The 25,215-nt window shown below is 38.2% G+C and overlaps 1 protein-coding gene across 4 annotated transcripts in view; it reads left to right on the forward strand.

The window, feature by feature from the left end:
- LOC131043896 (uncharacterized) overlaps nucleotides 1-25,215 on the forward strand; it is a 126,386-nt gene that overhangs the window by 45,642 nt on the left and 55,529 nt on the right. For all 4 annotated transcript variants that reach the window (XM_057977130.2, XM_057977134.2, XM_057977139.2 and 1 more), the window contains exons 2-3: nucleotides 16-114; nucleotides 259-860. In XM_057977130.2, coding sequence (XP_057833113.1) covers nucleotides 16-114; nucleotides 259-860 — 701 coding nt within the window. The remainder of the gene's footprint in view (nucleotides 1-15; nucleotides 115-258; nucleotides 861-25,215) is intronic.

The following is a 25,215-nucleotide window of genomic DNA, read 5'->3' on the forward strand; positions in this document are numbered from 1 at the left end:
CTATGCATTTCTTAGGTTTTGGAGAAACTCCCTGCATCAGAAGAAGGCAATGCATCCAAGCAAGAGCTTGATAAAGCTCTATTGGATCTGACATCTGATCCTCTCTTCCCACAGGTTGAGTGGTTTTAATTTTCACTTTTTATTTTCTTGAATTTGTAAGCAAGTTTGTGTTATTGTTGATTTTGATGGCATATTATCAAATTATTTGTTTTTATTAACAAAATGGTTAGTATCTGAGTGACATATCTCAAACTGCAGGGCCTGCCGCAGCTGTCCGTTGCAGCTCTCACAGAGTCCAAAAAACTGCTTTTGGGGAACCTACTGCAGGCAGTGAATCTCAGGGAAAATCATCTTTCTTCTCTATTAACTGTAGCCCATGAGATAGATTCTAGCGACCTAGGAGATAATTCCAAAACATCAGTGTCTTCTAATGGAGTTTACAGATTTTCAGGGAATGAATTGGAAGTAGTCCAACAATCTGACATTCCTATTTCCATTCACAAACAAAACGATAATCTTAAGAAGCAAGCAGATGTTTTAGTTTCACGGTCACCACATTTCAATTTCTTGGAGAAAGAAACCATAAATAAAGGTCCAGATTCTAAGGAAGAGTTTCCAAAAACTGAATCAGGCAAAAAATCAATTCATCATGGTGGTGTTGCAGGCTCTAATAAAAACTCCAAAAATTGGCATTCAGATTATGTTATTCAAGAAATTACAGAAAGGCATGCAGCAGTTACCTGTACAAAATCGCTGGAGGAAGGATTGATAGTGTTGGCTGATTCAGTCCTGCAAAAGAAGGAAGTGGGGTCTGAGCATCAAATATGGGACGACAACAGTGACCCTGTGAGCACTTCAAGGTACCTGGCAGCTTGGATTCGTATTGGAATGGAAAGACTCCAAAAAGCTGTGTTGTGACTCCAATGGTCTTTGCTTATCGTTTGGTTGGTTAAGATTCTGATTTTTTTCATTCATAATGTAATTCGATCATGTTAAAGTATTATATGCACTGTAGACATTTTTCTTGGGGCACAATAAGAGCCATTGACAGATTTAGAACGATACAAATATCCATAAATGAAGACATGAGGATGTTTGACAAATCTCATTGATGTTTAGTAATTTATCATTCAAGTTATATAATTTCCTATTCACTACTTATGAATCATGATGTGCTGTTGAATAGACCTCTGTCAGAGTTTTTACCTTCTCCTATATGATGCATTAAAGATATATGTGAAATATCCCTGGCTATTGTTTTGTGTTTGATGAACAAAAAATTTGTTTGTTTCCAGAATTTATGTGCTTCACCAGAATTAAATATGTAACATGCAATGAAATAGATCGACCAGGAAAAAGTAATAATAATTTTTTTTATTATGTATGCTTAAGAATCCACCAAAATTATTCAGATATAATAAACGTTTGACAACTTCAGAATCTGCTGCTACTACTGATTGGAAATGATTATATGCTAACATGCATTACATACCCGACCAAATTCTAGATTGATACTTCCAAACCATTCGGCTGTATAAGGCAGCTACAGAGTGTGATTCTGCTTCCAATGCCCATGCGTGAATACTGGCTGCAGCAGCTGCAGAGCGCTGTCATGTGTAAACCCAAGCTGCATTTTGAATGTTTATTGGATGCCTAGAAGATGCTGTAAGCTGCACTTCCAATGATCTGTGAAGTTGATGATATCGCCTAGCAAAGCAATGAGATCGTACGGCTTGATGTATGAATGCAGATCGAACTTGCCAGCCTGAAATTCAATCCTGTAACTTGACAATGGATATTACCAAACCTGATGACCTGGGGCTACATCCAGACCATTCAGCCTCTAGGGGTATCGTCCCAGTGCAGAGAACTCTTCAATCGATTCTCAGAGAGAGATTTCAATAAGTGTAAAATAACAAAAATGAATGAATCTCCAGAGCCACAATTTTCCTCCTTTATATTGCCTTTTCCTTCCAAAATGCGATAATCATCTTAGCGCCTAACTTTAATGTTTTATATTTCACTTTGACTTGAATATTTAAGTCGCCCAAGCTTAGCCGCTCCATTTGATTAAATTTTTGACTTGGGCTTGTATTTATTAAAATTGCCTAAGTGAAAGGATGGCCAACATAATGTTATTGAATATTACCATATGAATAAAGCGCCCCCCTTTATTAATAAGCTGGCCTAGGTAAATAACAAGTCATTCCTTAAGTGGCCCCATCTAATAATGAATAATTAAATATAAATGAATTGCAACTTTAGCTTTTTAGCGACATATTTAATTATTCTCATTATTCCCTTATAATAATTTCGTGTTGCAGCCTTCGGGAATAGAAAGGCTCGATAATTCTCTCCTGATTAATCATCAAGTGGAAAGGGACATTACAATATGTCTTGTAACAGATCTAAATATTCCACTTTCAAGCTATACTTGTTAAATTTTCATTTTATTTTGGCACTTGTCATAGTGCAATAACCACCCCAAATCTTTTTGAAAAATTTCAACTGAATAAAAGTTACAATGCAATTTCCCTTTCACTTTCTAGTCATCTAGTTTCCAAGATGGGCAAGGAAAGAGCATATGGTGTACATGACCACACCAAATTAGCTAAGATGCAGCAACATGAAGTAATATCATCAACCAAGCACACTAGGTGACATTGCTAGCCAAGTCTATGCTTCTTCAGTGGGGTGTGCTGGATGCAAGAACTCAAAGGAAACACTTCTACACTTGTTCAATGGATTATGCAATCACAATAAGCACAGTCACTACTCACTTATTCAGCAGAGTGCAATTACAACAAACACAACCACTTCTCACTTATTCAGTGGAGTGCAATTACACGATGCAGTCACTTCTTGCTTATTTAGCAGAGTGTAATTATACAGTTATAGTCACTTATCGCTTGTTTGGAGGAGTGCAATTACACAAACACAACCACTTCTCGCTTACTCTACGGAGTGTGCAATTACACTGAAATGCAATATGAAACCATTGGCAGTACTACCATCCAGGGTATTACAATATATCAATGTATTGCAATATCATCATTAGGAAAGATAAACTATTGATATATGGTTATGTAAAGTTCTGATCACAAATAAAGACTAATGCAACCAGCCAAAAATGAACCAAATGACAAATAAATCAGCTTGTGAATAAATCAACTGTAGAGTACTTTTGGTTGATGAAACAAGGGCTGGTGTAGGTCTGATGTAGCTCTATAACTGCTGGTTGTACTACTCAAATAGGTCTGATACCCACTGAAACACACTGCCAAACACTACTGTATGCTGATGCAACACTCCAAATTGAAGAGAACACACTCAACACTGAAACACCACCCAAAAGGCACTTCAAATTGCTCCCAAACAATGCACACATACACCAAATGAATATTTGCAGGTCTGATATAGAAGATAGGCTATTATGTTACTGGAATGACTGGAACAACAAATGCACCACTCATAAAACTCATTACAACTCCATGAAACTCAATTTGTTCAACACAAAGATGATGTTGGGGAGCTACTGGATGCCGAATGCCACCAAAGGATGCCCAAAATCAAAGGGAACTGTAACGATTCTGTAATGTCCCCTTCTGAAGAGTAGGCCAGAGTGACCCTTAGCATATTTGATTCCCATAGGCCAAAGTTAGGGTTAAGGGAATAAATTAAATTAATTATTTAACATTATCCAATAAAGTACATTTTAAGGGTAACTCCATTTAATTAATTTGATATCGTGATATAAAGTGTAGGAACCCTGCTGATCCTAGCGCTCTTGTGATGCTATTACTGATTTGTGTTCAGTGTTTTTTTCAAAGGTTTTGAATAATTTTATATATAAAAAATAACAAGTGCACCAGGCAAGAAATGCACATAAAACTGAATAGATAAGAAACATGGAGCAACTGCAACCTAAGTCACCGCGTTCGCTGAATTTTCGGCTTCAGGTTCAAAAATCGACAAACCTATAAAAAATTAATAAAACTCGTGAAAATTCGTCTAAAAGTCGCATGACATAAAGGTTAGCATTTTTTTTTGGTGTTTTTGCTGAGGTTTTGATGCATTTCACAGAGGTTTGAAGGTCGTGAATTCCGCTCATTTCCGACTACTTCCTGCACAGCAGACCACCATTGAAGTTGAGGTTTTTGTTCTTTGTCCGTCGACTTAAGTAGTCCGTTTGTGCTCGACAAACTGCCATTGACTGAATATGGGCATTGTTCGTGCCCTGTAGACTGCCATTGAAGCACTTCCGTGCTTTGTGGGTGTGAGCCGCTGCTGTTTCCCCGCAATGCTCTATTTGTCGGCGACTATGCCTTTACCATAAAATTTTGTATTAATTTTAGTTTTGTTTCTTAGGTTTTTTTTTTCCTTAACTTATGATTCGATATTAAATTTATGTTATTTTAAATTACTTATTGATATTTAATAGAGTAAAGATTTCATTCAATTTATGTTATTTAAATTTACTTATTAATATCATATAGGTTTAGATTTATTTATTACTTTATTATTTTTATTTAATATAAATAAAAATATTATATATATTTAAAAATAATAATAATTTATTTTTATTCATATTCAATAAAAAATTACATATATTTAAAAATAATAATAATTTATATAAGCTGAATTAATGTCGATTTTTTTTTCGTTGCTGAATTTCATCTGAATTTTATAGTTGCCGAACTTGAACTTGAATTCGAACGCGGTGACTTAGGCTGCAACTATATTATGAATTTGGGAACTGCTACAAATGAATCTAATGCTAATTTCATACTCGGAGGTCCTCAGCTTATTTTAAATTAAAGAATTTTGGAGTTTGCCAGCCAAAACTGTGAAACTGACCAAACAAGGCGTACAAGTCCAGGATGCAAATTATCCAAGCTAGAAAAGAGATATAAATGTTTGACTATGCTGGGCGTTGAAGATGGAGAAAACATGAAGCAAAGAGGGAAGGCGTTTCAGCCCTCCAGATCACACGCCCCCTTCTAGGTCCACACGTGCCAAATTGATGATGTATGACCAGCAAGAAGAAAAAGTACGGCTTTCTTATTGAATGAAAAATGCTGCTAATGAGGGCATCTAAACCAGAAGGCCCTTTCCTTATTGAAAAATCTGCAAATAACTAAATGAATAAAGCTTTGATGAAGCACAAAAAGACTCCTAAATGAAGCCCTCTCAGTTGCAATAATATGGCTGATCTTTCACAGCCTCAAAATCATGGATCCATGAAGAATTATTGTTCTCCAATGGCAAAAACCTTTGAAACCTTTGTCTCAGACAAATGCACGGAGAAGCAAAAAGTAAACAATGTCAAATGACCAATAATAGAGGTCAACTTGTTTCCTTTTGCTCTTACAAACCGGATAAGGCACGAATTCCCAAGAAGTATGACCAAATGCCATTTTAAATGCATTTAAATGTACTTAATTTACTTTTCCATAGTTTAATTCAACTTAGGTGTACTTTTGACTTAAGTGATTAAAAAATCACTTCTTTAATTTTTATAAAGTCACCTTATGACTTTATAATATCCATATAAGTTAATTAAATAACTCAACCATTAAAATATTAATATCTCCCTCAATATTCAATCTTTTGATGTGCCGTCTGAAGTTGGGGTCAACATTGTATAACTCCCATGTGTCCAGGTGCCTTGACCAAAAATAGCATCACTGCCAGATTGAATTACTATAAATAGTAAGTCCCTCAATTAAGGCCACACAATGATTGGAAAGGCCTGGAATTGAACCCAAGACTGAATTGAAGAAGTGGAACTGCCACTGAGACTCTGTATCCAAACATATTAGCCTACAAGAGTCCAAGTAATAGGCTAACCCATTAGCAACTGATACTGACTAGAGTGGGGACATTACAGTCCGCCCTTCCTGAATTTGCTTGTCCTCAAGCAAACCCAATGCTGGATGCTGTAAAATGCTCTCTCTCCCAAGTAGCATCCTCTATTGGTAGATCTCTCCACTTAACCAAAATTTCCCTGATAGCTTGCCTCCGAAGATGACGCTCTCTAGTCTCCATGATGGCCTCAGGTACTAATATCAACTTCTCCTCATCATCCAAGGCTGGTAGGTCTGAAGAAGGAGCTATATGTTGTCCCAACGCCTTCTTGAGGCAAGATACATGGAGCACATTATGAACCTTACTATTCGCCACTAAATCTAACTCATAAGCCACCTCACCAAGTCGCTTGATAATCCTAAATGGCTCGTAATAGCGTGGCTTGAGTTTCTCCGAGCCCTTCTTCGTAAGAGAGGACTGTCTATAGGGCTACAGTATTAGATACAACATATCCCCGATCGCAAAAGATCGCTCGACCCTTCTCTTATCAACATATTGCTTTTGCTGATTTTGAGCCTTTTGAATTTTCTCACGAAGAGCTCTCATGATATCCTGGTTCTCTTGTAACAGGTCCCCAACACTCGATACTTTGCAATCACTCAACAATAAATCTAGGAAACTAGGAGCATCATAGCCATACAATGCTCTAAAAGGTGTCATCTGTGTAGTCATATGATGAGTGGAATTATAGCAGTACTCACAAAGGTGCAACCACTTCACCCAAGCCTTCTACTGCCTAGAAATGTAGTTCCGTAGATATCCCTCCACCCATTTGTTGACAATCTTTGTCTTCCCATCAGTTTGGGGGTGGTAGCTAGTACTCGTAGTAAGCTTTGTCCCACATAATCTGAATAACTCTTGCCATAAGTTACGCATGAACCTACTGTCTCTATGACTGACAATACTCCAAGGTAACCCATGCAATCTGAATACCTCATGAAAGAAAAGGTCTGCTACCTATGTAGCTGAATAAGTAGTCATGATCGGGAATAAATGTGCATACTTAGTCAACCGATCAACTACCACATAAATGCTGTCTCTCCCTTGAGCTTTCGGCAAGCCCGTAATAAAATCCATTGACGTGCATTCCCACTTCCTCTCAGGAATAGGAAGTGGCTGAAGCAACCCAACAGGGTAAGTATGCTCTTTCTTGTTTTGCTGACAAATAGAGCACTCCCTGACATACTGAAGAACATCAGATTTGAGACCCTTCCAAGTGAATCTCTCTCGTACCTGCCTATAGGTCTTAAAGTACTCGGGATGACCATCCATAGGCGAATCATGTAAAGATCTCAATAGCTTATTCCTCATATCTGAACTTGTGACAAAAAATATTTTGTGCTTGTAAATGATAATTTCATTCACAAGAGAGTGCCTGCTGTCTTGTACTGTCCCATCAATAATGCTAGAAGCCCACAGATTCTTGGCATACTTTGCTATGATCAAGTGTTTCCAATCCTCAGAAACCTCTGCCATGGAGCTCAAATGGGGATGGTGAGATAAGGCGTCAACAACAACGTTCTGAGTCCCTTTGACGTAGGAGATGTCAAAATCATAAGACTGTAACTTGCTAACCCACTTCTGTTGATGTTCATTTAGATTCCGCTGTCCAAGGAAATGCTTCAAGCTATTATGATCGGTTTTGACACAAAACTTGCTGCCAACCAAGTACTGCCTGAACTTGGCCATTGCACGCATGATGGCCAACATTTCCTTGTCATGAATACTGTAGCTCCTCTCAGGACCCCTTAGCTTCCTGCTCTCGAAAGCTATAGGATGACGATCTTGCATAATCACTGCACCAATACCCTCTCCACATGCATCACAATGAAGCTCAAAAGGTTTGGTGAAATCTGGCAAAGCTAGAACTGGGCATGTAGTCATCAACTGTTTGAACTTCTCAAACTCTTGTGCTAGAGGTGTCCAAACAAATGCTCCCTTTGTCAAATCATTAAGTTGTGCGGGATGCCGTGAGAATCCACTAACAAACTGACTGTAGAAGGCACATAAAGCAACAAATCCCCTGAGTTGAGTCAAAGTCTCAGGAGTAGGCCAATCAATAGTGGAACGAACCTTATCAGGGTCAATGAGAACTCCCTCTCTGTTGATTATGTGACCCAAATATAGAAGCTTTGCCATGCCTAACGCACACTTGGATTCCTTGGTGTACAAGGACTCCATGTCAAGTATGCCCAAAACTGTATCCAGGTGAACCATTTGCTCCTCCCAAGATCCGCTGTAAACCAATATGTCATCAAAGAACACCAGAACAAATCTGCTCAAATGAGACTGGAAGACCCTATTCATAGTGGATTGGAAAGTAGCTGGTGCATTGGTTAAGCCAAAGGGATAACCAAAAACTCATAGTGTCCACAATGACATTTGAATGCTGTCTTCTTAATATCCTGCTCTTTGACACTGATCTGGTGATATCCTGTCCTCAAGTCAATCTTAGAGAAACAACAAGCTTTGTGAAGCTCATCCATCAACTCATCAATGCAAGGGATGAGATAGCTGTTCTTTATTGTTGATTTGTTCAACATTCGGTAATCGATGCACATCCTAAGTGTACCATCTTTCTTGTTCACCAAAACCATTGATGAAGCGAAAGGAGACTTACTTGGCCTTATGTGTCCCAAAGCAAGGAGTTCTTTTATGGTTTTCTCAATCTCATCCTTCAAACGCTTTGGGTACCGGTAAGGTGTAATCATGATGGGCTTGGTGCCCTCTTCCGGCTCAATGATGTGCTCTATGCCTCTATCAGGAGGTCTACCAGGTGGTATGTCATTGAACACCTTTGCATGTTTAACTCTAAGCTCCTGAACATCTGAATGATAGGGTGTTTTTTGCTGCTCCTCATATGAAGGCATCAACTTACACTCTGCTGCCCACTCTACCATATCATGTTTGATAAGTCTCTCCATTCTTCTGAGAGTTATGACTTTCAAGTTGCTGTCCTTGATGGCCTTAAGTACATGGTTTGTCCCATCAACCTTAAATTTCATTTCCATTTCCCTAAGGTTGAGTGTAAACTCACCAATTGCATGAAGCCATTTCATGCCAAGAACCACATCCATGTTTCCCATGCTAAGCACATAAAAATCTGCTTTAAACTCAGAGTTATTGAGTTTCATAGGAAGATCCGGAATCATTCTTTCACAATTGAGAGTGTTACCATCAGCAACTTTTACCCTTATCCCTTCAAACTCTTGAGTTTGAATTCCACGCTTTTCCACCAACCGTGCATTTATAAAATTGTGAGATGCACTTGTATCAAGTAAAGAAATGACTCTTTGACCAGCCAAGAGTCCATGCAACCTAAAGGGGCCTTCCCTTTGCATCCTAGACATATGAGCTTCCTGTATCTCCAATTCTCTTTCATTTTCAACTCCATTTTCTGAATTTTCAGTCCCTGAATCCTCTTGATCAACTTGCTGGTCTGTGTTATCAGTCATGTTTTCACCCTCATTAAACCACTCCATATGCCTATTTTGACCCTTAGGCTTAAGAGGACAATCATGGTTTTGATCATAAGGGCCCTTGCAATGAAAATACAGCTTCCTCCTTCGCAAATGATTAATTATTTCCCTATCCAAAGAGCCTGCAAATTTTTTATTTTGGTCAACATATTCTGATTTCTTTGGATCTAATTTGCTGTCATTAAAGGATGAAGATTGTTTTAAGTTGTTTGAGTTGAACTTACTACGTGGAGCTGTAAGTTCCATGCTACGAGATTTCCTCATAGCTTCCTGTAAAGTAGGGGGCTCAAAGGCCTTGAGCCAACCCTTCATAGGCTCATAAAGACCCTCAACAAATAGTATGACCAGCCTCCTCTCTGAGATACCTGTGACCATGACCGAGAGCCTTTGAAATTCACCTATATAAGATTCCAAGCTATCCATTTGTTTCATCTAAGCTAGATCTCTGAAGTACAACTTTGGATCTCTTTTGTCAAAACGCTCAACTAATCTATCATTGAACTCTTGGTATGAAGTGAAAAGGTCATGATGCAAGGTAACCATCCCATGGTGCCACCAGTCATGGGCTACCCCATCCAAATGCAAAGCTGCAAACTTAATGGCGTCTTCTTCTGACATAGGATGTAGGGTCAAGAAAGTGTCCAACTTGCTAATCCAAGCTCTAGCTGTGACTCTACCACTGCCATCAAAAGTAGAGAGTGTGAGCTTGTTGATTGCGTATTTAAGATCATTAGTCTTATTCCATGGTTTCTTGTCATTCCAGTTCCATTTCTTCTTATGTTCCCTTTCTTTGACTCATGAACCTGTCAAAGTGAAGATGTTTCTAAATTCTTGGTGGTAATGTATCCCACTCATCATGAAGTGTCATCACGTTATCTGTAAAGGCCACCTCATCTTCCTCCTTAGCCATGTCCCCCTCTTCAGATTCATTTCTCACAAATGTAGGGTGGGTAGGCCTATCATAAGTGCGTGTGGGAGTCACTCTTACCCTCAAGCGACCAGCATTACTTCCATTCTCTTCTTGATCCAGGTTATGGCCCCTAGGAATGGTGATCTGTTGTATGGTTATAGCAAGCTGCTGCAACACATTTGCTACCTGTTCCTGCCCAGCTACTAGACCCCTCATTATAACTCCGACTTCTTGGTCGTCATTGTTAACATGCTCTCTATGTGGCTCACCATCATTTCTGTCTCCCATGATTTCCAATGGTATCTCCTCAAATGGATTTTGGTTTCTCTGTAAAACAGGTCTCCTAAGTGTTTAAAATGGGAAATGTTTTACCAAATTGAAGTTTGAATGCCTTTACCCTAAGTTGCTGGCACGGGTACGGGTACGTGGGTACGGTACGCTGGTACGACAATTTTTTTGGGGGGGTTTGGGTACGTGGGTACGGTACGCTGGTACGGCAATTTTTTTTGGGGGGTTTGGGTACGTCTGGGTACGTCCGTACAAAAAGATATAAAATTCATAAATATATACATATATGGGTGAATTTGGATCGGTCTTGAAAGTCCGTTGAGGAATAGAGCTAGTAGTCGTTGCCATTATGCTATCTACAACAGATTAAAAAATAATTATTAACATTTAATATTAAACAATAAATTATAGATATTAAATTTTTAAATTTAATTTAAAGTGAAAGTGAAATTATTATGATTATGAAAGTAACCTATAACAATATTTAAATATTTACAAACTTCTAATTATGAAAGTAACCTATAATTAAATATAATTATGAAAGTAACCTATAATTAAATATTTAAATTTTATAAAATGTGAAAATAAAATATGAATCACAAAATAGTTAAAAAATTCACATTTAAAATAATAATAGTACAAATCAAAATTAAATATGTAATTAATATTTTATTTTCACATTAAATAAAATTTAAATATTTAATATTTATTATTTGTATAATTTTATATATAAATCATTAATTAGTAAATTTATATCAAGACTCGATTTATTTTGTTTAAAATACAAAATACAAATAAAAATACAAAGACTACATAAACAAAATAAACAAAATAAATTGATGAAGATTAAAATACAAACAAGATAGAAACAAATTAAAAAAATTTGATTTTAGTTCCGTCGCTGCTGGTCGTCGCTGGTCTACCTCTGTGCCGTGTGTTGTGTGTCGTGTGTCGTGTGCCATATGCCATCGTGCCCTTGCTGGTTTTCTCTATTGTTTACCTCTGTGCTCGTCAACCTTTGTGCCGTCACTGGTTTTCTCTGTCTTTTCCTCTGTGCATCGCGCCCTTTTCTCTACCGAAGACAAGCGAAATGCATTTTAGCTTTTCGTTTTAGGGTTTAAACTTTAAACGACCTGATTCCATTCCGCAAATTTAATGAAACCCCCCCCGAAAATTGTGCATGACACGGATTCATCCAAAAAAACTCCATGGAATCGCCACGTCAACCTCAGATGCGTTTGGATTCGTGGGTCAAAACGGGGATGCGTTTCAGGAGCAAAAAAGAGGAACCCTGTCTGATTCCACAGGGATTCCAAGTCGAATCTGAATCAGACACGTACCGTACCCGGATTCGGGGGAAAAGTTGGAGGTACCGGTAACTTAGCCTTTACCAAGGCATGCACCTTTGTATAGTTATAATGATTTGCATTTGAAATTTACTACCTTGCAAAGTGCAACCTTGTTTCATGCATTGAATCTTCTTATCTAGGTGCATGCTTGTGAAGACCTTCCCTCTATATAGAAATCACGCACTATGAATCTTGCTCTTCGAAGTGTGCATGTTTGAATGCAACTTGCATTTCAATTTTCAACTTACAGATTTCCTTTGTTGGAGTGTGTACTACTCAAAGTGTTTGGATGTTGAATTGCCATACAGAAGTGTGCATTTCACAATGGCACTTTTTATTGAATCTTGTTCTTTCAGGTGCACACTTCTCAACTAGAATTTTTAATGGATTCCCCTTCACAGCAATGCACAACTAAACATTCTTTTCTTTTGGATCTAATCCTTCTTCACACAAGTGCACACTTGCATACTTACTCTTACGAACTTCAATCTCCTTAAGTTAGGGACACACTTCACAACTACACTTAGCAAATTTTCTTAGTTCAACACCTCCTATAATAGGTGTGCTCCTATGAGTGTACATTGAAACTTAAATTTCCCTTATTAGCTACATGCACGTCTTCATTAGATTCTTGACCCAATTTCACTTGGGCATAGTTGATCAAGGGGATTTTGACTTTAGATTTCCTTAAAATGAATGTGCCTTAGACAATGAATTTTTTTTCTCTCTATTGCTTTATACAGGTGCATGGCAGTGTGCAATTTAACTTGGTTCTTAATACTCAATTTTTCATAGAGGTGCACACTTGTTCACCAGCCTTAGTAAATTCCTTAAACAGCAACTTCCTTTCTCTTTGATAACGAACAACTTCAAGAGAATAATCAGAAGAGGACACAAAGATGAAAACAATACATAGGATAAATGAAACTATACAAGACCTAAACATGAATTGCACTTTGGAAAATGACAAATTTTAGTTGAAATTTGACACCAGATGAAAGATCCCCAGCCAATTTTGATACAAATTTTCTGAATTTTAATGCTATTGGTTTAAGGTTTTAGGATAGTTTTCAAGTGCTTTTGATGCGTTTTAGGATGCCAATGATAGAACATTTCTTGGAATGGAATTATACACCAGATATATAATACTTTGGAATTCAATTTGTGGAAATATAAAGTTCTGATTTTTATTTTCTGAATTCTGATTTCTAAAACAGCAAGCTATCAACTTTCTTGAATTAGTTTGAAACAAGACAAGATCGCATACCAGGAGTCCAACACTCAACCAGGGTAGTATTATTGAAATTCTCAAATAGATCACAGTACATGAGCATCCAGGGAAGTTCAATGACTCCAAACAAGTTTATTGGCATCAATCATAATTAAATAAAACAGATATATAGTGTTCCACGGGCATTGGGGACGGGGGGATGCGGGGATGGGGGGACAAAGGGCCTAAGTTTGGGGACGGCGAGGGGATGGCGGCAAGGGCTGGCGGGGTGGTGGTGCTGATATAGTTATACATATACTTATAGTACTTGAAAAACTAGTTTTGAAAAGATGTATAATAGTATAAGGATTACATTTCAAATGAAACTATAGGAAATTAGTAAAAATTATAACATAGCAAAATTTGAAATACTAAATCTAAATACGAAGATTTCTTGAATGCTAATTGCTAATTAAAATTTGAGAAATGAAATTGTCAAATTGGAGATTTCTATTATATCGAAAATATTAATATCTGATGTCATATGAGATATCACAAAGTCTATAAAGATGATTACATGATTCATCATTACAATGGGTAGCAAATACAGATACTAATATCAATAGCATTAGAAAAGACTAAATGCCAAAATGTCAGAACTCAAAATGTAGTGAAGGGAGGCCTCTAATCATCTGCAAGTGCAAACTCCTCATCATTGGAACTGCTGGACTCCACAAGGTCAAGAACCCTCAAGCTCACAACAACCAGCCTTGCATCTGAAGTGGCATGATCATCCTCATCAATCTGTGTTGGCTCCTTTGGCTCTACATCCTATCGTGCCGCTATACTCTCCTTTTACACAAGTGTCTTGTGATCCATGAGACGCAAAGCACTGTGTACGACCACAAGCTTCTTTGCTCTCTTAGAGGTAAGCTTGTTCCTCTTAAGAGAGTGGATGAAGCTATATGTAGACTAGTTGCTCTCAGCAGCTGAAGAACTGGAAACCTGGGATAGCAGACGGATAACTAGAGTGGTGGTCAAAGATTTCAGACCATGACAATTCCACCACAAAAGTGGGTCCTCCTGTGCCATAGTTTCTATATCCATCTTTGCCGCATCTGAATAGCCTCTAAGAGTGGTAAATCTTCTCCACTCAGTGCAAATTATCCCAGCATCTCTAGAATCATACATCTTCTCTATGCACCTAAAGAAACCCGCCTTCACTTCATCATCTTGAATCGATGTCACTCTACCCGGTTTAGGCTTGTACCACTTAGGATTCAAGGCAAAGGCAACCATATGCAAAGGAGTGTTCAACTTGTCCCATCTATGCTTAATGATTGGCCGGATGTGCTCATTGTAGAATGCTAGAGAGGGGTCCTTCACTCGCACAACAACTCTCATCTAGTCAAGCATAGAGTTGATGCACTCATACACCTCTCCAAGGTTAGGTGTATCCCCATCCCCATATTTGATGACTTGGAATACTGGAGAAATGATGGAGACAATGTATTTCGCATCAATCCAAAACACACCACTCTTCACTGTCTCCTTCACCCTTATCCCCTACTCTATCTTGGCCTCAGCCCACCTATTTCACTCATTAGTCATAACTATGAGTTTCAATGCCTCTTGCAACTCAATCATTCTGTCCAAGAGAATGAAATAGGATGCATATCTGGTCTCAATTGGTTTCAAAAACTCCTTTGTGAATGTCTTGAAGAGTGCATGTGAAGTGTGGTGGTTGTAGATAAACATCTGCACATCTCTCGCATCGCTGACCACTCCTCTAATCCAGTCAATCTTCCCCATGTCCTTGAGTGCATTGTTCATGGCATGCACACAACATGGGGCCCACCAAATATGTCTATAGGCTGCCTCAATGAGTTTCTCTACTGCTCTACACACATGGGCTGCATCTGTCACTACTTGGACCACATTTTGTGGCCCAACCTCCTCAATAACCTCCTTGAGGACCTGAAACTGAAAATCAGCATCTTGGGATGCCGTGTACAATCAATTGCTCTAATCAAATATGGGCCCTCTGCACATATGACCATGATGTTGATGAGTGGATGATGGCTAATGTCCGTCCACCCATCCATAACTATGCTGCACCCAAATGCTACCCAACATGCCTTCAGCTTCTCCATCAAAATATTGATCTTGGAATAGCTCTTATCCAAGATCGAGGTCCTCAATTTCGTCCCACTTGGTGGCACATATGATGGTGCTCCCTTCGCCACCATAGATATCATCTCCCTATAATAAGGAGACCGTGCAACATGAAATGGGATGCCATTAGCAAAGAAGAACTTGCCAATGGACTTATCTATCTCATGTCTCAGCTACACATTAAACATATCAGCTATGGGGTTACTTTGCGATGTCTGCAACTTGCGTTTCCCTATCCCCCTAGCCTCTTGTGATTGTGGCATGGCACTGGAAGTGGAAGTGGATGAAGGTTTAAACGTCATTTCTCTCATCTGCGATGCATGAGAAGAAGTATGTTCCACTTGCTGGCTATGTTGAAAGGCTGCCGTAGCAGACAAAGTATTAGGGACTGAAGCATGTGTGTCATTTGGAACGCCCCAAAGCTTGTTCATCTCAATTCTGTACTCTATATTTTTAGTTTCTTTCAAAAACTTACAATGATCCACACCTTTTCATGTCCAAAAAAGTAAGTGTGCATTCACTCTAGTGATGCTACCAAACCTTTCAACGCTACAAATGTTGCACTTCCACTTCCTTGTTCCCCCATCTGTATGTGATGTGCCTTCTACTCTTGAAGCAAACTGTCTTAGAGGTGATCTAGGATCATAAGCACCCCTAGGAACTGTGCCAACAACTTTGAAGGGCAACCTGTACTAGCTGGTGCACTCGCCATGGAACTAGATTGGGCTCCAGGATCAGCCCCATGGTCACCCCCCTCATTCCCAGGTTCAAATTCAGAATCATGTTCACTATGAGAATAGATTTCCATCTCATCCTCACTCATGTCATGGGAGCTCATTGTGATAGTGACATTGCATTTTACAAAATAAAAATAAAAATAAATTCAACCTAGTTTAACATATTGAAATGCAAACTTGAAATTTCAATTTTGAAAACAAAATTTATAATTTATAATTTTATACTATTTAAAATAAAAATAATAAAATTTTATGTTGAATCTTGAGGGCAAAACTCCACCGGAGATGGGGTAACATCTCCGCGTCTCCCAAGGGGACGAGGAGACGTCCCCAAGTCTCCTTGGGAGACGTCACCACTTCTCCACGTTTCCTTGGGAGACGCTTAGGCGTTTCTCGAGGGGCGGGGAGATGTCTAGACATCTAAACCCACATGGGCGAGATCAACAAAGAAGACTGCTGCTCCATCCATGCAAAGCAAACACCAATCAGCACAGAGGACCCCAAAGCCAGCGCAACATCTAGAGGAACAGTCACCCATTGCAAGAGGGAGCAAGGAAAGTATGCCACACCCAAAGAGGGGAGCACACCGCAAGAACCAAGCAGGGCAAACCACCTTGTGAAAAATGCAGAAATGACCCCATAAACCACCTTGCCAAAAACACAGAAACTACCTTGAGAATTGATAATGTTAATCACTATATTTTAATTAAATTGTGTTTGAAATTTTTTGCTTCAATATTTTTAATTACATTTTGTGATCTATTATCAAAATAGATGAAAACTACAAATAAAAAACAACTTATATCTACTGATTTCAGATGTAGAGCAACTTTAAACTTCAGCCATATTATCAGATCTGATAGTTATGAGCCTTCATATGTTTTTTTGAGATTACAAATATTCTTGATATTCTTTTTCATCCACCTTTCTTCTGTCATGCAACCAAAAGTGGTCCTCTTGACCTCGTTTTGAAAAGCAATTGTCAGACTCTTCCAGCACAATTAAGACCCACTATTGGTTTTAAAGAAAAACCAGCAACATAATAGTAGAAGAAAATATCATCCTGTTTGCAATACCAATGGGTCTGATATATTACAGTCATGTAGGACGAAGACATAAAGAAAATGATGCAATAATTACTAGCACTTGCACCAAAAGGAGGTGCAATGGTTACGCTGATTGTAAGATATACATAGAATAATATATTAGAAGATACAAATTGAAGAAATGACGATAATGATTTATGGTATGTCATAATAAATATAAGTCATGGATGCTTATGCAGCCATTACAGACATGAATTTTGAACTTCCACTTTAAGTGGTGTGAAAACATAACATGGTGTTGCATGGTTGGGAGCATTTGGTGTATGAAAAGAGGAGTTGGACGAGCATAATTGCTGGAAATTTTCTGATGAGGAAATGTGAGTGGTCTATGAAATTCATGGAGGTGGGCTAGTCTGGCCCCACAAACCCATCAATTTGATGCATGTAGTAAACTGCTTTCAGATACTCTGTCAAATAGAGCCTTTAAGGTCTTTGATTTCAATCTGCAATTGTGTATTTGTTGCTCAAGGAGAAGGATAAGTAGGGCGATAAGATATTTTTGCAGAAGTTATATAATCTGAATGGATATTGGATTGAGATTTTGGCGAGCTACCGGGATATTCAAAATATCTAGGAGGCTAAGGAGGAGCATCCTATACCGAATTAGTGGCATGCCGAGAAAATGAGTAGGGAATATGTAGGGATGAGGAAGTTATATATGGGGTTTGATAAAAAAGCTGTTCCGATGGGGCAAGCTGAAATGAACATGCCATTTGTGACACATTTCCCAGGGTGTCAACCTTGCAGTGGAGACCACAACAAGATTTACAGTGGAGAGAATTGCTAGAAAGGAATGTCTCAAAATATGCATGGATGTCTTTTCAACACAATAATATTTGAGTACAGTTGTTCTTCCAGAATTTCAGTGTAACAAGCCACATTGAAGCATATATTATATAGGGTTTGATGCCTCCCAAAATGCCAAGAGACATGATGTAAGAGGAGGAACAAAAAGAATTGGAGTTCCTATCTACTGGGGATCCGAGACCTTGTATGATATTGATGTGTTTGTTAAACATGTCAAAGCGTCATGTAATGCCAAGAGCTTTGATAAAGGAGGGTAAGAATAAAATCTTTATTGCAAGGTATGCAACAACAGTGAATGTGACTTAAATTTTAAACTATTGGACAGTCTTTATGCTGAGATTCATGGAACGCAAATGTTGATGACATTATCTTCCTTTCATAGAAAAGTGAAAACTGAGGACAATCAGCAGAAAAAGCTCCAAACTGTTTCGCATCAGCTCCAATGGCACTTTTATAAACCAAGAAACATGTCAAGTGGGGATTTTGAGCAGGCCTTTGGTTCACATCTTGTGAAGGCAAAGCTCAATTGTTTCAATAATCTGCATCCATCACAAAATAACTATAGTAAATGTTAACCAAAATGCAACAGTAAAATTGTCTAAAATATGGATTATCTTAAAGATTAATTGATGAAAGCATACCTGATTTCACACAATCATACAGTCAATAAAAATTGTTGGTTGAAAATTTTGTACGCTTGGGGGGAAATATACAAAATTGTGGCTTCAACCACAGTGTGTGAGTAAAACTTTGCTAATTAAGGGAAGACTCCCCCTATCTATCTAATACTAAAACTAAAATAGGATGCAACAATTGTCTTTCTTCTTTTTTCAAGAAAGCCAATATCCTTTTCTCTTCACAGAAAAGTGAGAGCAATTTAACATAAAACAACAATAACAACTTTTTGAAATGAAATGAGAGAAAGGAAATGAAGTTTCCTGAAAGCTCAAAGACTTCCGTCACTTCCTTCGGGACGAGACAACAATATCAAGCTGAAAGTCTTGACTATGTGAAGTCCTATCTACCCTTTTCTATTCTAATGATGTTAAGAACAAATTATGACAACACAAGGTCTGAAATAACTTATTTCTTTCTACACAAGAAAACAAGAACTAGTGTGAGCTCATAGTTTTACAGCTATTTCCTATAATAAAACCTGCTTCTAATCTCTGTCAAGAACGAGTGTAAGCACAAAGTCTTATAGCTTTTCTCAATAGAACTTCTATTTTAACTAAATTAATCTCCAATACTTGCAGCACAAAGTCTGCAAATCAAATTTGATTAAGCCCTTTAAGAAACACTTGCAAGAAAGACAATATTGAATATAAACTCAAGAATATAGCACAAAGTCTCAACACTAGAGTAATTTTCTTCTATTCTTTTCAATTCTTCAATTTACACATAAAAGCTCAATGTCTTCTTTGCTGCAAATTTGGCAGAGTTTTTGCTTGCTTTCCAAAAGATAAAAATTACAATAGACCCCCTCAAGTATTTATAGGAGAGGAGTCATGAGAAAAAGGTGGGAGGATCCTTACTAACTTGAGAAATTCTCTCAACCACCAAGACTTATTCAATAACTAACTATGACATTTTAAAGTTACAAGTCCTATTCTAAATTGACTTGTTACTTGTCTACTTGTAATTACAAAAGTGCAAGTAATGACTTGACTTGCAATTTACAAAATGTTTTTACAAGTAAACATGTAAAGAGAAAAACTACAACTAAGAGATTACAATTCTGAAAAAACGCAACTAAGTGTTGAAAAACACTTAGGTTGTAGCATGTGAAGACCTAAATCCTTCGAACTTCTGGATGATCGTTCGTAGCTCAGCAGGATTCGGTTCATGGGTGTTCTTGGCGACAATCATGGTCTTCACAATGGTATCATGGCATTGAAGAAGCATAGAGTTCTTCTCCAAAGTGGAGTGGATTTCATGCAAGAAGATTTGATGTTTCATCAAAACTTGAATTGAGGCAGTTAAAAATTGCTCACTCCTCCACTCATTATGAATCTTCATCTGTAGATCTGCGAGAACTTTTTCTGGTATCAACTCCCCATTCTGACCCATGATATTGCAAGAGACCTTCTCATAGTGAGAAACAACACCTTGGAATACTTCAACTCACAATCTCATTGCGTTATCAAGCTCTTCAATGAGGGATTTGAGAACGAGGGTTTTGTTTTCTAGGAGCTCTTCAAATTATAGATACATGACCCTGGAAGGAATAATGTCATGTTCTTGAAAAACACTCAACTGCTGTTGAGGCATCTCGCGCCAAACTGTCAAGCTACTGTCAACCCTTTCTAAGTTCTGTTTGAAAGTCTCGGAGTTATGATTCAATTTTTCTTCAATGGTCTCCAACTTAACCATCATTTGGAATATGTCTTTCAGCACTTGCGCACATAGATCATGAAGCTAATCCACCCAAGAGCCCAACACGTGTACCTTCTGAGCAGCTCTTTCAACTCCCCGAATTGATTTTTGTGAACAAGAAGAACTTAAAGGATTACTCCCTTCACCAACAGGTTTTGTGATTTTATGAACAGCTGCAACAAGTTGCCTATTCTCCTCTTCTAGCTTGTCTTTCTTCGCTAGAAGTTCATCATACCGCTGTACTAGTGAAGCTACAGATTGCTGGGCATCATGCTTGACCACTTCATGCGTTTGCTTACCCAATTTTATCCTTGTGACCCTGTAATCAGCAACTTGCATTTCCACGTGTGGCTTATCTACAAGGGGCTCAACAATCTCTGCCACTTTCATCTTGTTGCTGTCAATTGTTACCCTTGAGATTGTCTTGGCTCATTTAGCAACCTTGGGCCTAGATTGCTTAAGCTGCTGATAATCTAAGACATCAAGGGAAATTTCATGCTTCTTCGTCTTGGGAGTGAAATAACTAAGCCATGGAGGTAAAACAACTAGTTCTCCTTCAGTAGCAGCTGAAAGCAAAGGAGAAGCAGTTTCTGTTTGAACAACCGTGGTCACCCTGGGGAAGTATCTATCAGGATGGCAACCATGGCTTGTTCAGTAACCAAAGGGCATGAAGATTGTTTCATAAACTCCTCAAAGTTGGAAGTAGAGGTATCAATGTTTGACAAATGAATACATGCAGGAGTATCCTCGAAGATTTCTAGCAAACTCTCTTGTTGATGATCAAGAGGTGGCTCAACTGCTGAAATGGGAATGACATTTTGAGGAGACTCATCCACTAGTGTGTCAGGAGGAGATAGAGGCAGCTCCATGGAAACTGAGGAGGGAATCTCATGAGGTGACTTCGAAGCCAGTGACTTAGGAGCATCATCTGATTGTTGTCCTTCCTCCGGATCATCAGGATCAATCACATGAATGTGAATCTGGGACTTTTCTTTCCCACGAATTGTCGCCTTCTCAGGAGGAAGCATCATTGCCCGACTAACCCGCAATTTGATCGTCGTGCCTGAAGATGATGCACCTTCCTTGTTGTTAATCTGAATCTCAAACTTAGGTCCAAGAGGCCCCGTAGAATCGTCTTCTTGTCCGACCTTGATCTTGATGAGCCTAACACCGTTACCTTTAAGCCAAGTGTTGGTGTAAGCTAAGATGGGCTGAAATCTCTCAAGAATGGAAGTGCATTCTTTATGTGACCACTGGATTAAAGGAAGTGGGGCTACATCAACCCTCCGTGAGATGTACTCTGGATCAAGCACATTTCCATCATCAATCATCCCTTGCTGAATATCCACCAGGTTCAAATCAATAACCTGCTCAAGGGTAAGCCTGCAGTAATCCATCTTAAGAACCTCCTTTTCTGTGTGGAGATCCACCCAGATATCTTCTATGCGATGCACATGTATGAAGGACTTTTTTATTTTCTCCTTCACACCTCGGTAGTCAAAATCTGCCCTTGACTTAAACCTTTTGAGTTTTATGTCCTGCATCTCGGTCTCCTTAGCTTTGGCTTTGGTGGATGTGATGAGGGAGTACTGACCAATCTTCAATGGGTTAGTTGTAGAAATCCCCATTCCAACCTTATGCTTGACAGATTGGTGTGCATGAACCGCCATGATTTGTCTTCCCAACTCCATAAGAATAATCTTATCAGTTGAGTATCTAGGGAGCATGTATGGCTGCCCATTGTAACGTCCAACCCTCATATAAGTGAAAGTCGGGAATTGAAGGAACAAGCAACCATACTCATTCACCCTTTCCCATGTCTCATCTGATATTCTTCTATTCTTTAGACTCTTATCAAACGTACACATGAAATAACCAAAGAATGCATCCCAAACTCTTCTAAAATGTAACCTGCTAGGTCTCAAGGGCAGCTGATCATAGTACTCCCACACTGGTATAAGCGAGCGATCACCCTTGGTAGAAAGACCAGAGAAATGTCTAAGTGACGCTGCCAAATACACCAAGTATGAGTTCATGTAAAATATCATAGTGGTAGGGACTGCTGCAAGTTGTTCACACAACATCACTGATAATTTCTCCCCATGAGATGTGATGGGACTGCCTTATGAACATGATAAACGGATACATCCAAGGCTCGAAAACATTAGAATGCTCAAGACCTAACATTCTATTGAGGAGAGTAACGATGTCTACAATTTCCCACTTGAAGTCACAACAGTATAACTTAGCCTACCTTGTAAAAGCGGCTCGTGGCTCATGGATCCATTTGTTAATGTGACGTTTGCCGTCCTTTTCCCTCTTGACATAGTATTCAGTTGCACTATCCTTGGGAATCTCCATATACACAGGTGCTAACGGTATTCTAAAGACTTTCTCAATAGTATCCTTAGCAAGGCGGATTATTGCCTCACCATCATCATTTCTAATGGTTCGTCTCTTTGTCAAAATTGTGAGCGCAAGCAAGAACAAATTCAGGTTCTAGGGCAGCCACCGGAAAAGAAGAGGCATGATGTATATGGCTATCCAGCAAACGTTGCATATTACTATCCTGCGGATCCTCCACCCTTTTGATGAATTCTGACATGTCAACATGCCCAATTTCTGTATCCTTGATATGATCCATAGGGTAGGAAACCGTTGTAGGTGAAACCTCATTCTGGTATTTGTCATATTTATATTTCATCTTCTTTGGAACGGAAGATGACGACAAATTTGACATTGAAGAACAACCTGGTATGCTGCGATGAAGACTTAAAAGTGTCAAAGCAACATCAAGATCAACTGCAACTATCATCTTTCCTTCTTCCAATGGAAAAAACTCTAACCCTTGCATTTCACAATTTTGTGAGAGGGAGATGGGAAAGAAATGGGGATGCTTGAAACTTGGCTTTTGACCAATTTCGCATCTTGGGGAATGTTTTACAAGTATACATGTGGGGAAGAACAATGTCCAATCGGACTTTTGAAACCCGAATGCAAGTATACTTGCAAAAAAAAAGGAAAATGAAGAAGTGGGTGAAAAATGAGATTTTGACATGTGGGAAATGGGGTGAATGGTATGTACGGATAAAGGCAATGAGTATGAACAAAAATGGAAGGATTTTGCGAAGATCACTTTCAACAAAATGGGAAGAACCTTTCAACTTGTAATCCGGTTTTAAAAACCCGATTTTGAAAGGATGAATATTTTCCAACTTAGAAATTTGGAATTTCATGAAAAGATGGTTAAAATTTTCCGGCCAAAGGGGTAGATCAATTATTTTCATCTTACTTGCAATCAGGATTTAAAATCCTGAATGTAAGTAAGGGGGAAAATGGGGAAGATCAATGCAATTTACAAATTGCTTTGCAAAGGGGAAAATCTCTCTCACAAAACCGTTTTTAGGCAAGATCTATAAAAAATAACACATATATACAACTAGAAATATCAAACAAGAAGAGAAAATAAACAAAGCAAGAAAGAAAAATGAAAGCAAAACCAAAAGAAATCTTACCTTGCTTAACCAAGATGCCTCTTCAAAAGATGAAACAATCCTTTAAATAGAAATAGACACCAAAACCCTTGCCATGTTTTTTCCAAACTTGGATTTGAAGCATAAACAGTAAAAACGTGTTACAAAATGCAAGTAGAAAGGGTCAAATCTTCAAGGAAATACCATGTAGGAGAATAACAATACCAAACGCCCAAACATGGAGTGAAATTGTGGCATGTAAAAGACGTCTTTGAAGAGGTAAAACGCAGCATGAAACGACTACCAAATCATTTGCAACGTGTTCCCAAGCTCACAAAACCCGCCATGAAACCATATCGCCTCCTTGATCCATGAATTTCTCCACAAAAATTGGGAAGAGTTTGTGGCAAAATCGGTTAAGGAGAGGAAAAATGCTTGGTCGGGTTCTTAGCAAGGAATAACAATTTCAAAGAAAGCCTTCAATTACATGTAATCATGTTTTAAAAACCCTTTAGCAAGTTTAAAATGCCTTTATTTTCATTCATAAGGCAAATCGGGTTTATGAGAGAGATCAACAAGTCACAATAACTTGTAAGGGGAAAATAAAATCCCCTTTACAAGTTTTAATAACTTAACTTCAAAAAGAACTTGTAATGGGGAAATAAAATCCCTATTACAACTAAAATCACTTAAATAGGAACTTTTTAAAAAGAATTACAAGTTCAATTGACTTTATAAAATTAACCTGTAATATATCCAAAAAGTTCCTATTATAACTTAAAAAGCCAAAAAGCATCAAGGGGGAAATAAAAAGTAAGTTACAAGTTCTAATTTCATAAAGTGCACTTGTAATTAACTTAAAATTTCCCTACAAAGACTAAAACAAAAGAAAACATTAAAACTTGCAACTTAGGGAAAATTTCCCACCTGCAGTCAGGGAGAGAAAACCTGAAATTGAAGGTAAAACATAGCAAACGAACCCAAAATGCGATGAAATTCGAAATATGGTTCGAAGATGGAATGAGGGTTAAGCCAGTCCAAGGGTAGGGCAAAATTCTACCTCAGGAAGCGTGCCATAGAGTAAAATTTTCATTTTTTGACAAATTTTTTATTTAATGGTCCATTTTTGAAAACAAAAGTGAGGACAACAAAATGATTATGCTATTTTTGTGTGATGTCTCCCCTGCAGTTAATAATCAAGCAACAACTTGATCAAGAAATGGTAAATCACATAATGTGAGGTCAAGCATGACTGTACGCAGATTGCAAAGAAAAGATTATAGTATACAAAAGTGGAAATCTTAAGGGAAAATATAGTTATAACTGGAAAGGATTCTCCGTAATGTTTGATGTTGCCATAAGATTGATCATAACTGTGAGACACCCTGCAACTTGATTTCTTGCTTTGTTTGTTCAAACTTGCAGAGTGCACAACAT

This window comes from Cryptomeria japonica, chromosome 6 (genome assembly GCF_030272615.1).
Source record: "Cryptomeria japonica chromosome 6, Sugi_1.0, whole genome shotgun sequence".
In the NCBI taxonomy this organism is placed as follows: domain Eukaryota; kingdom Viridiplantae; phylum Streptophyta; class Pinopsida; order Cupressales; family Cupressaceae; genus Cryptomeria; species Cryptomeria japonica.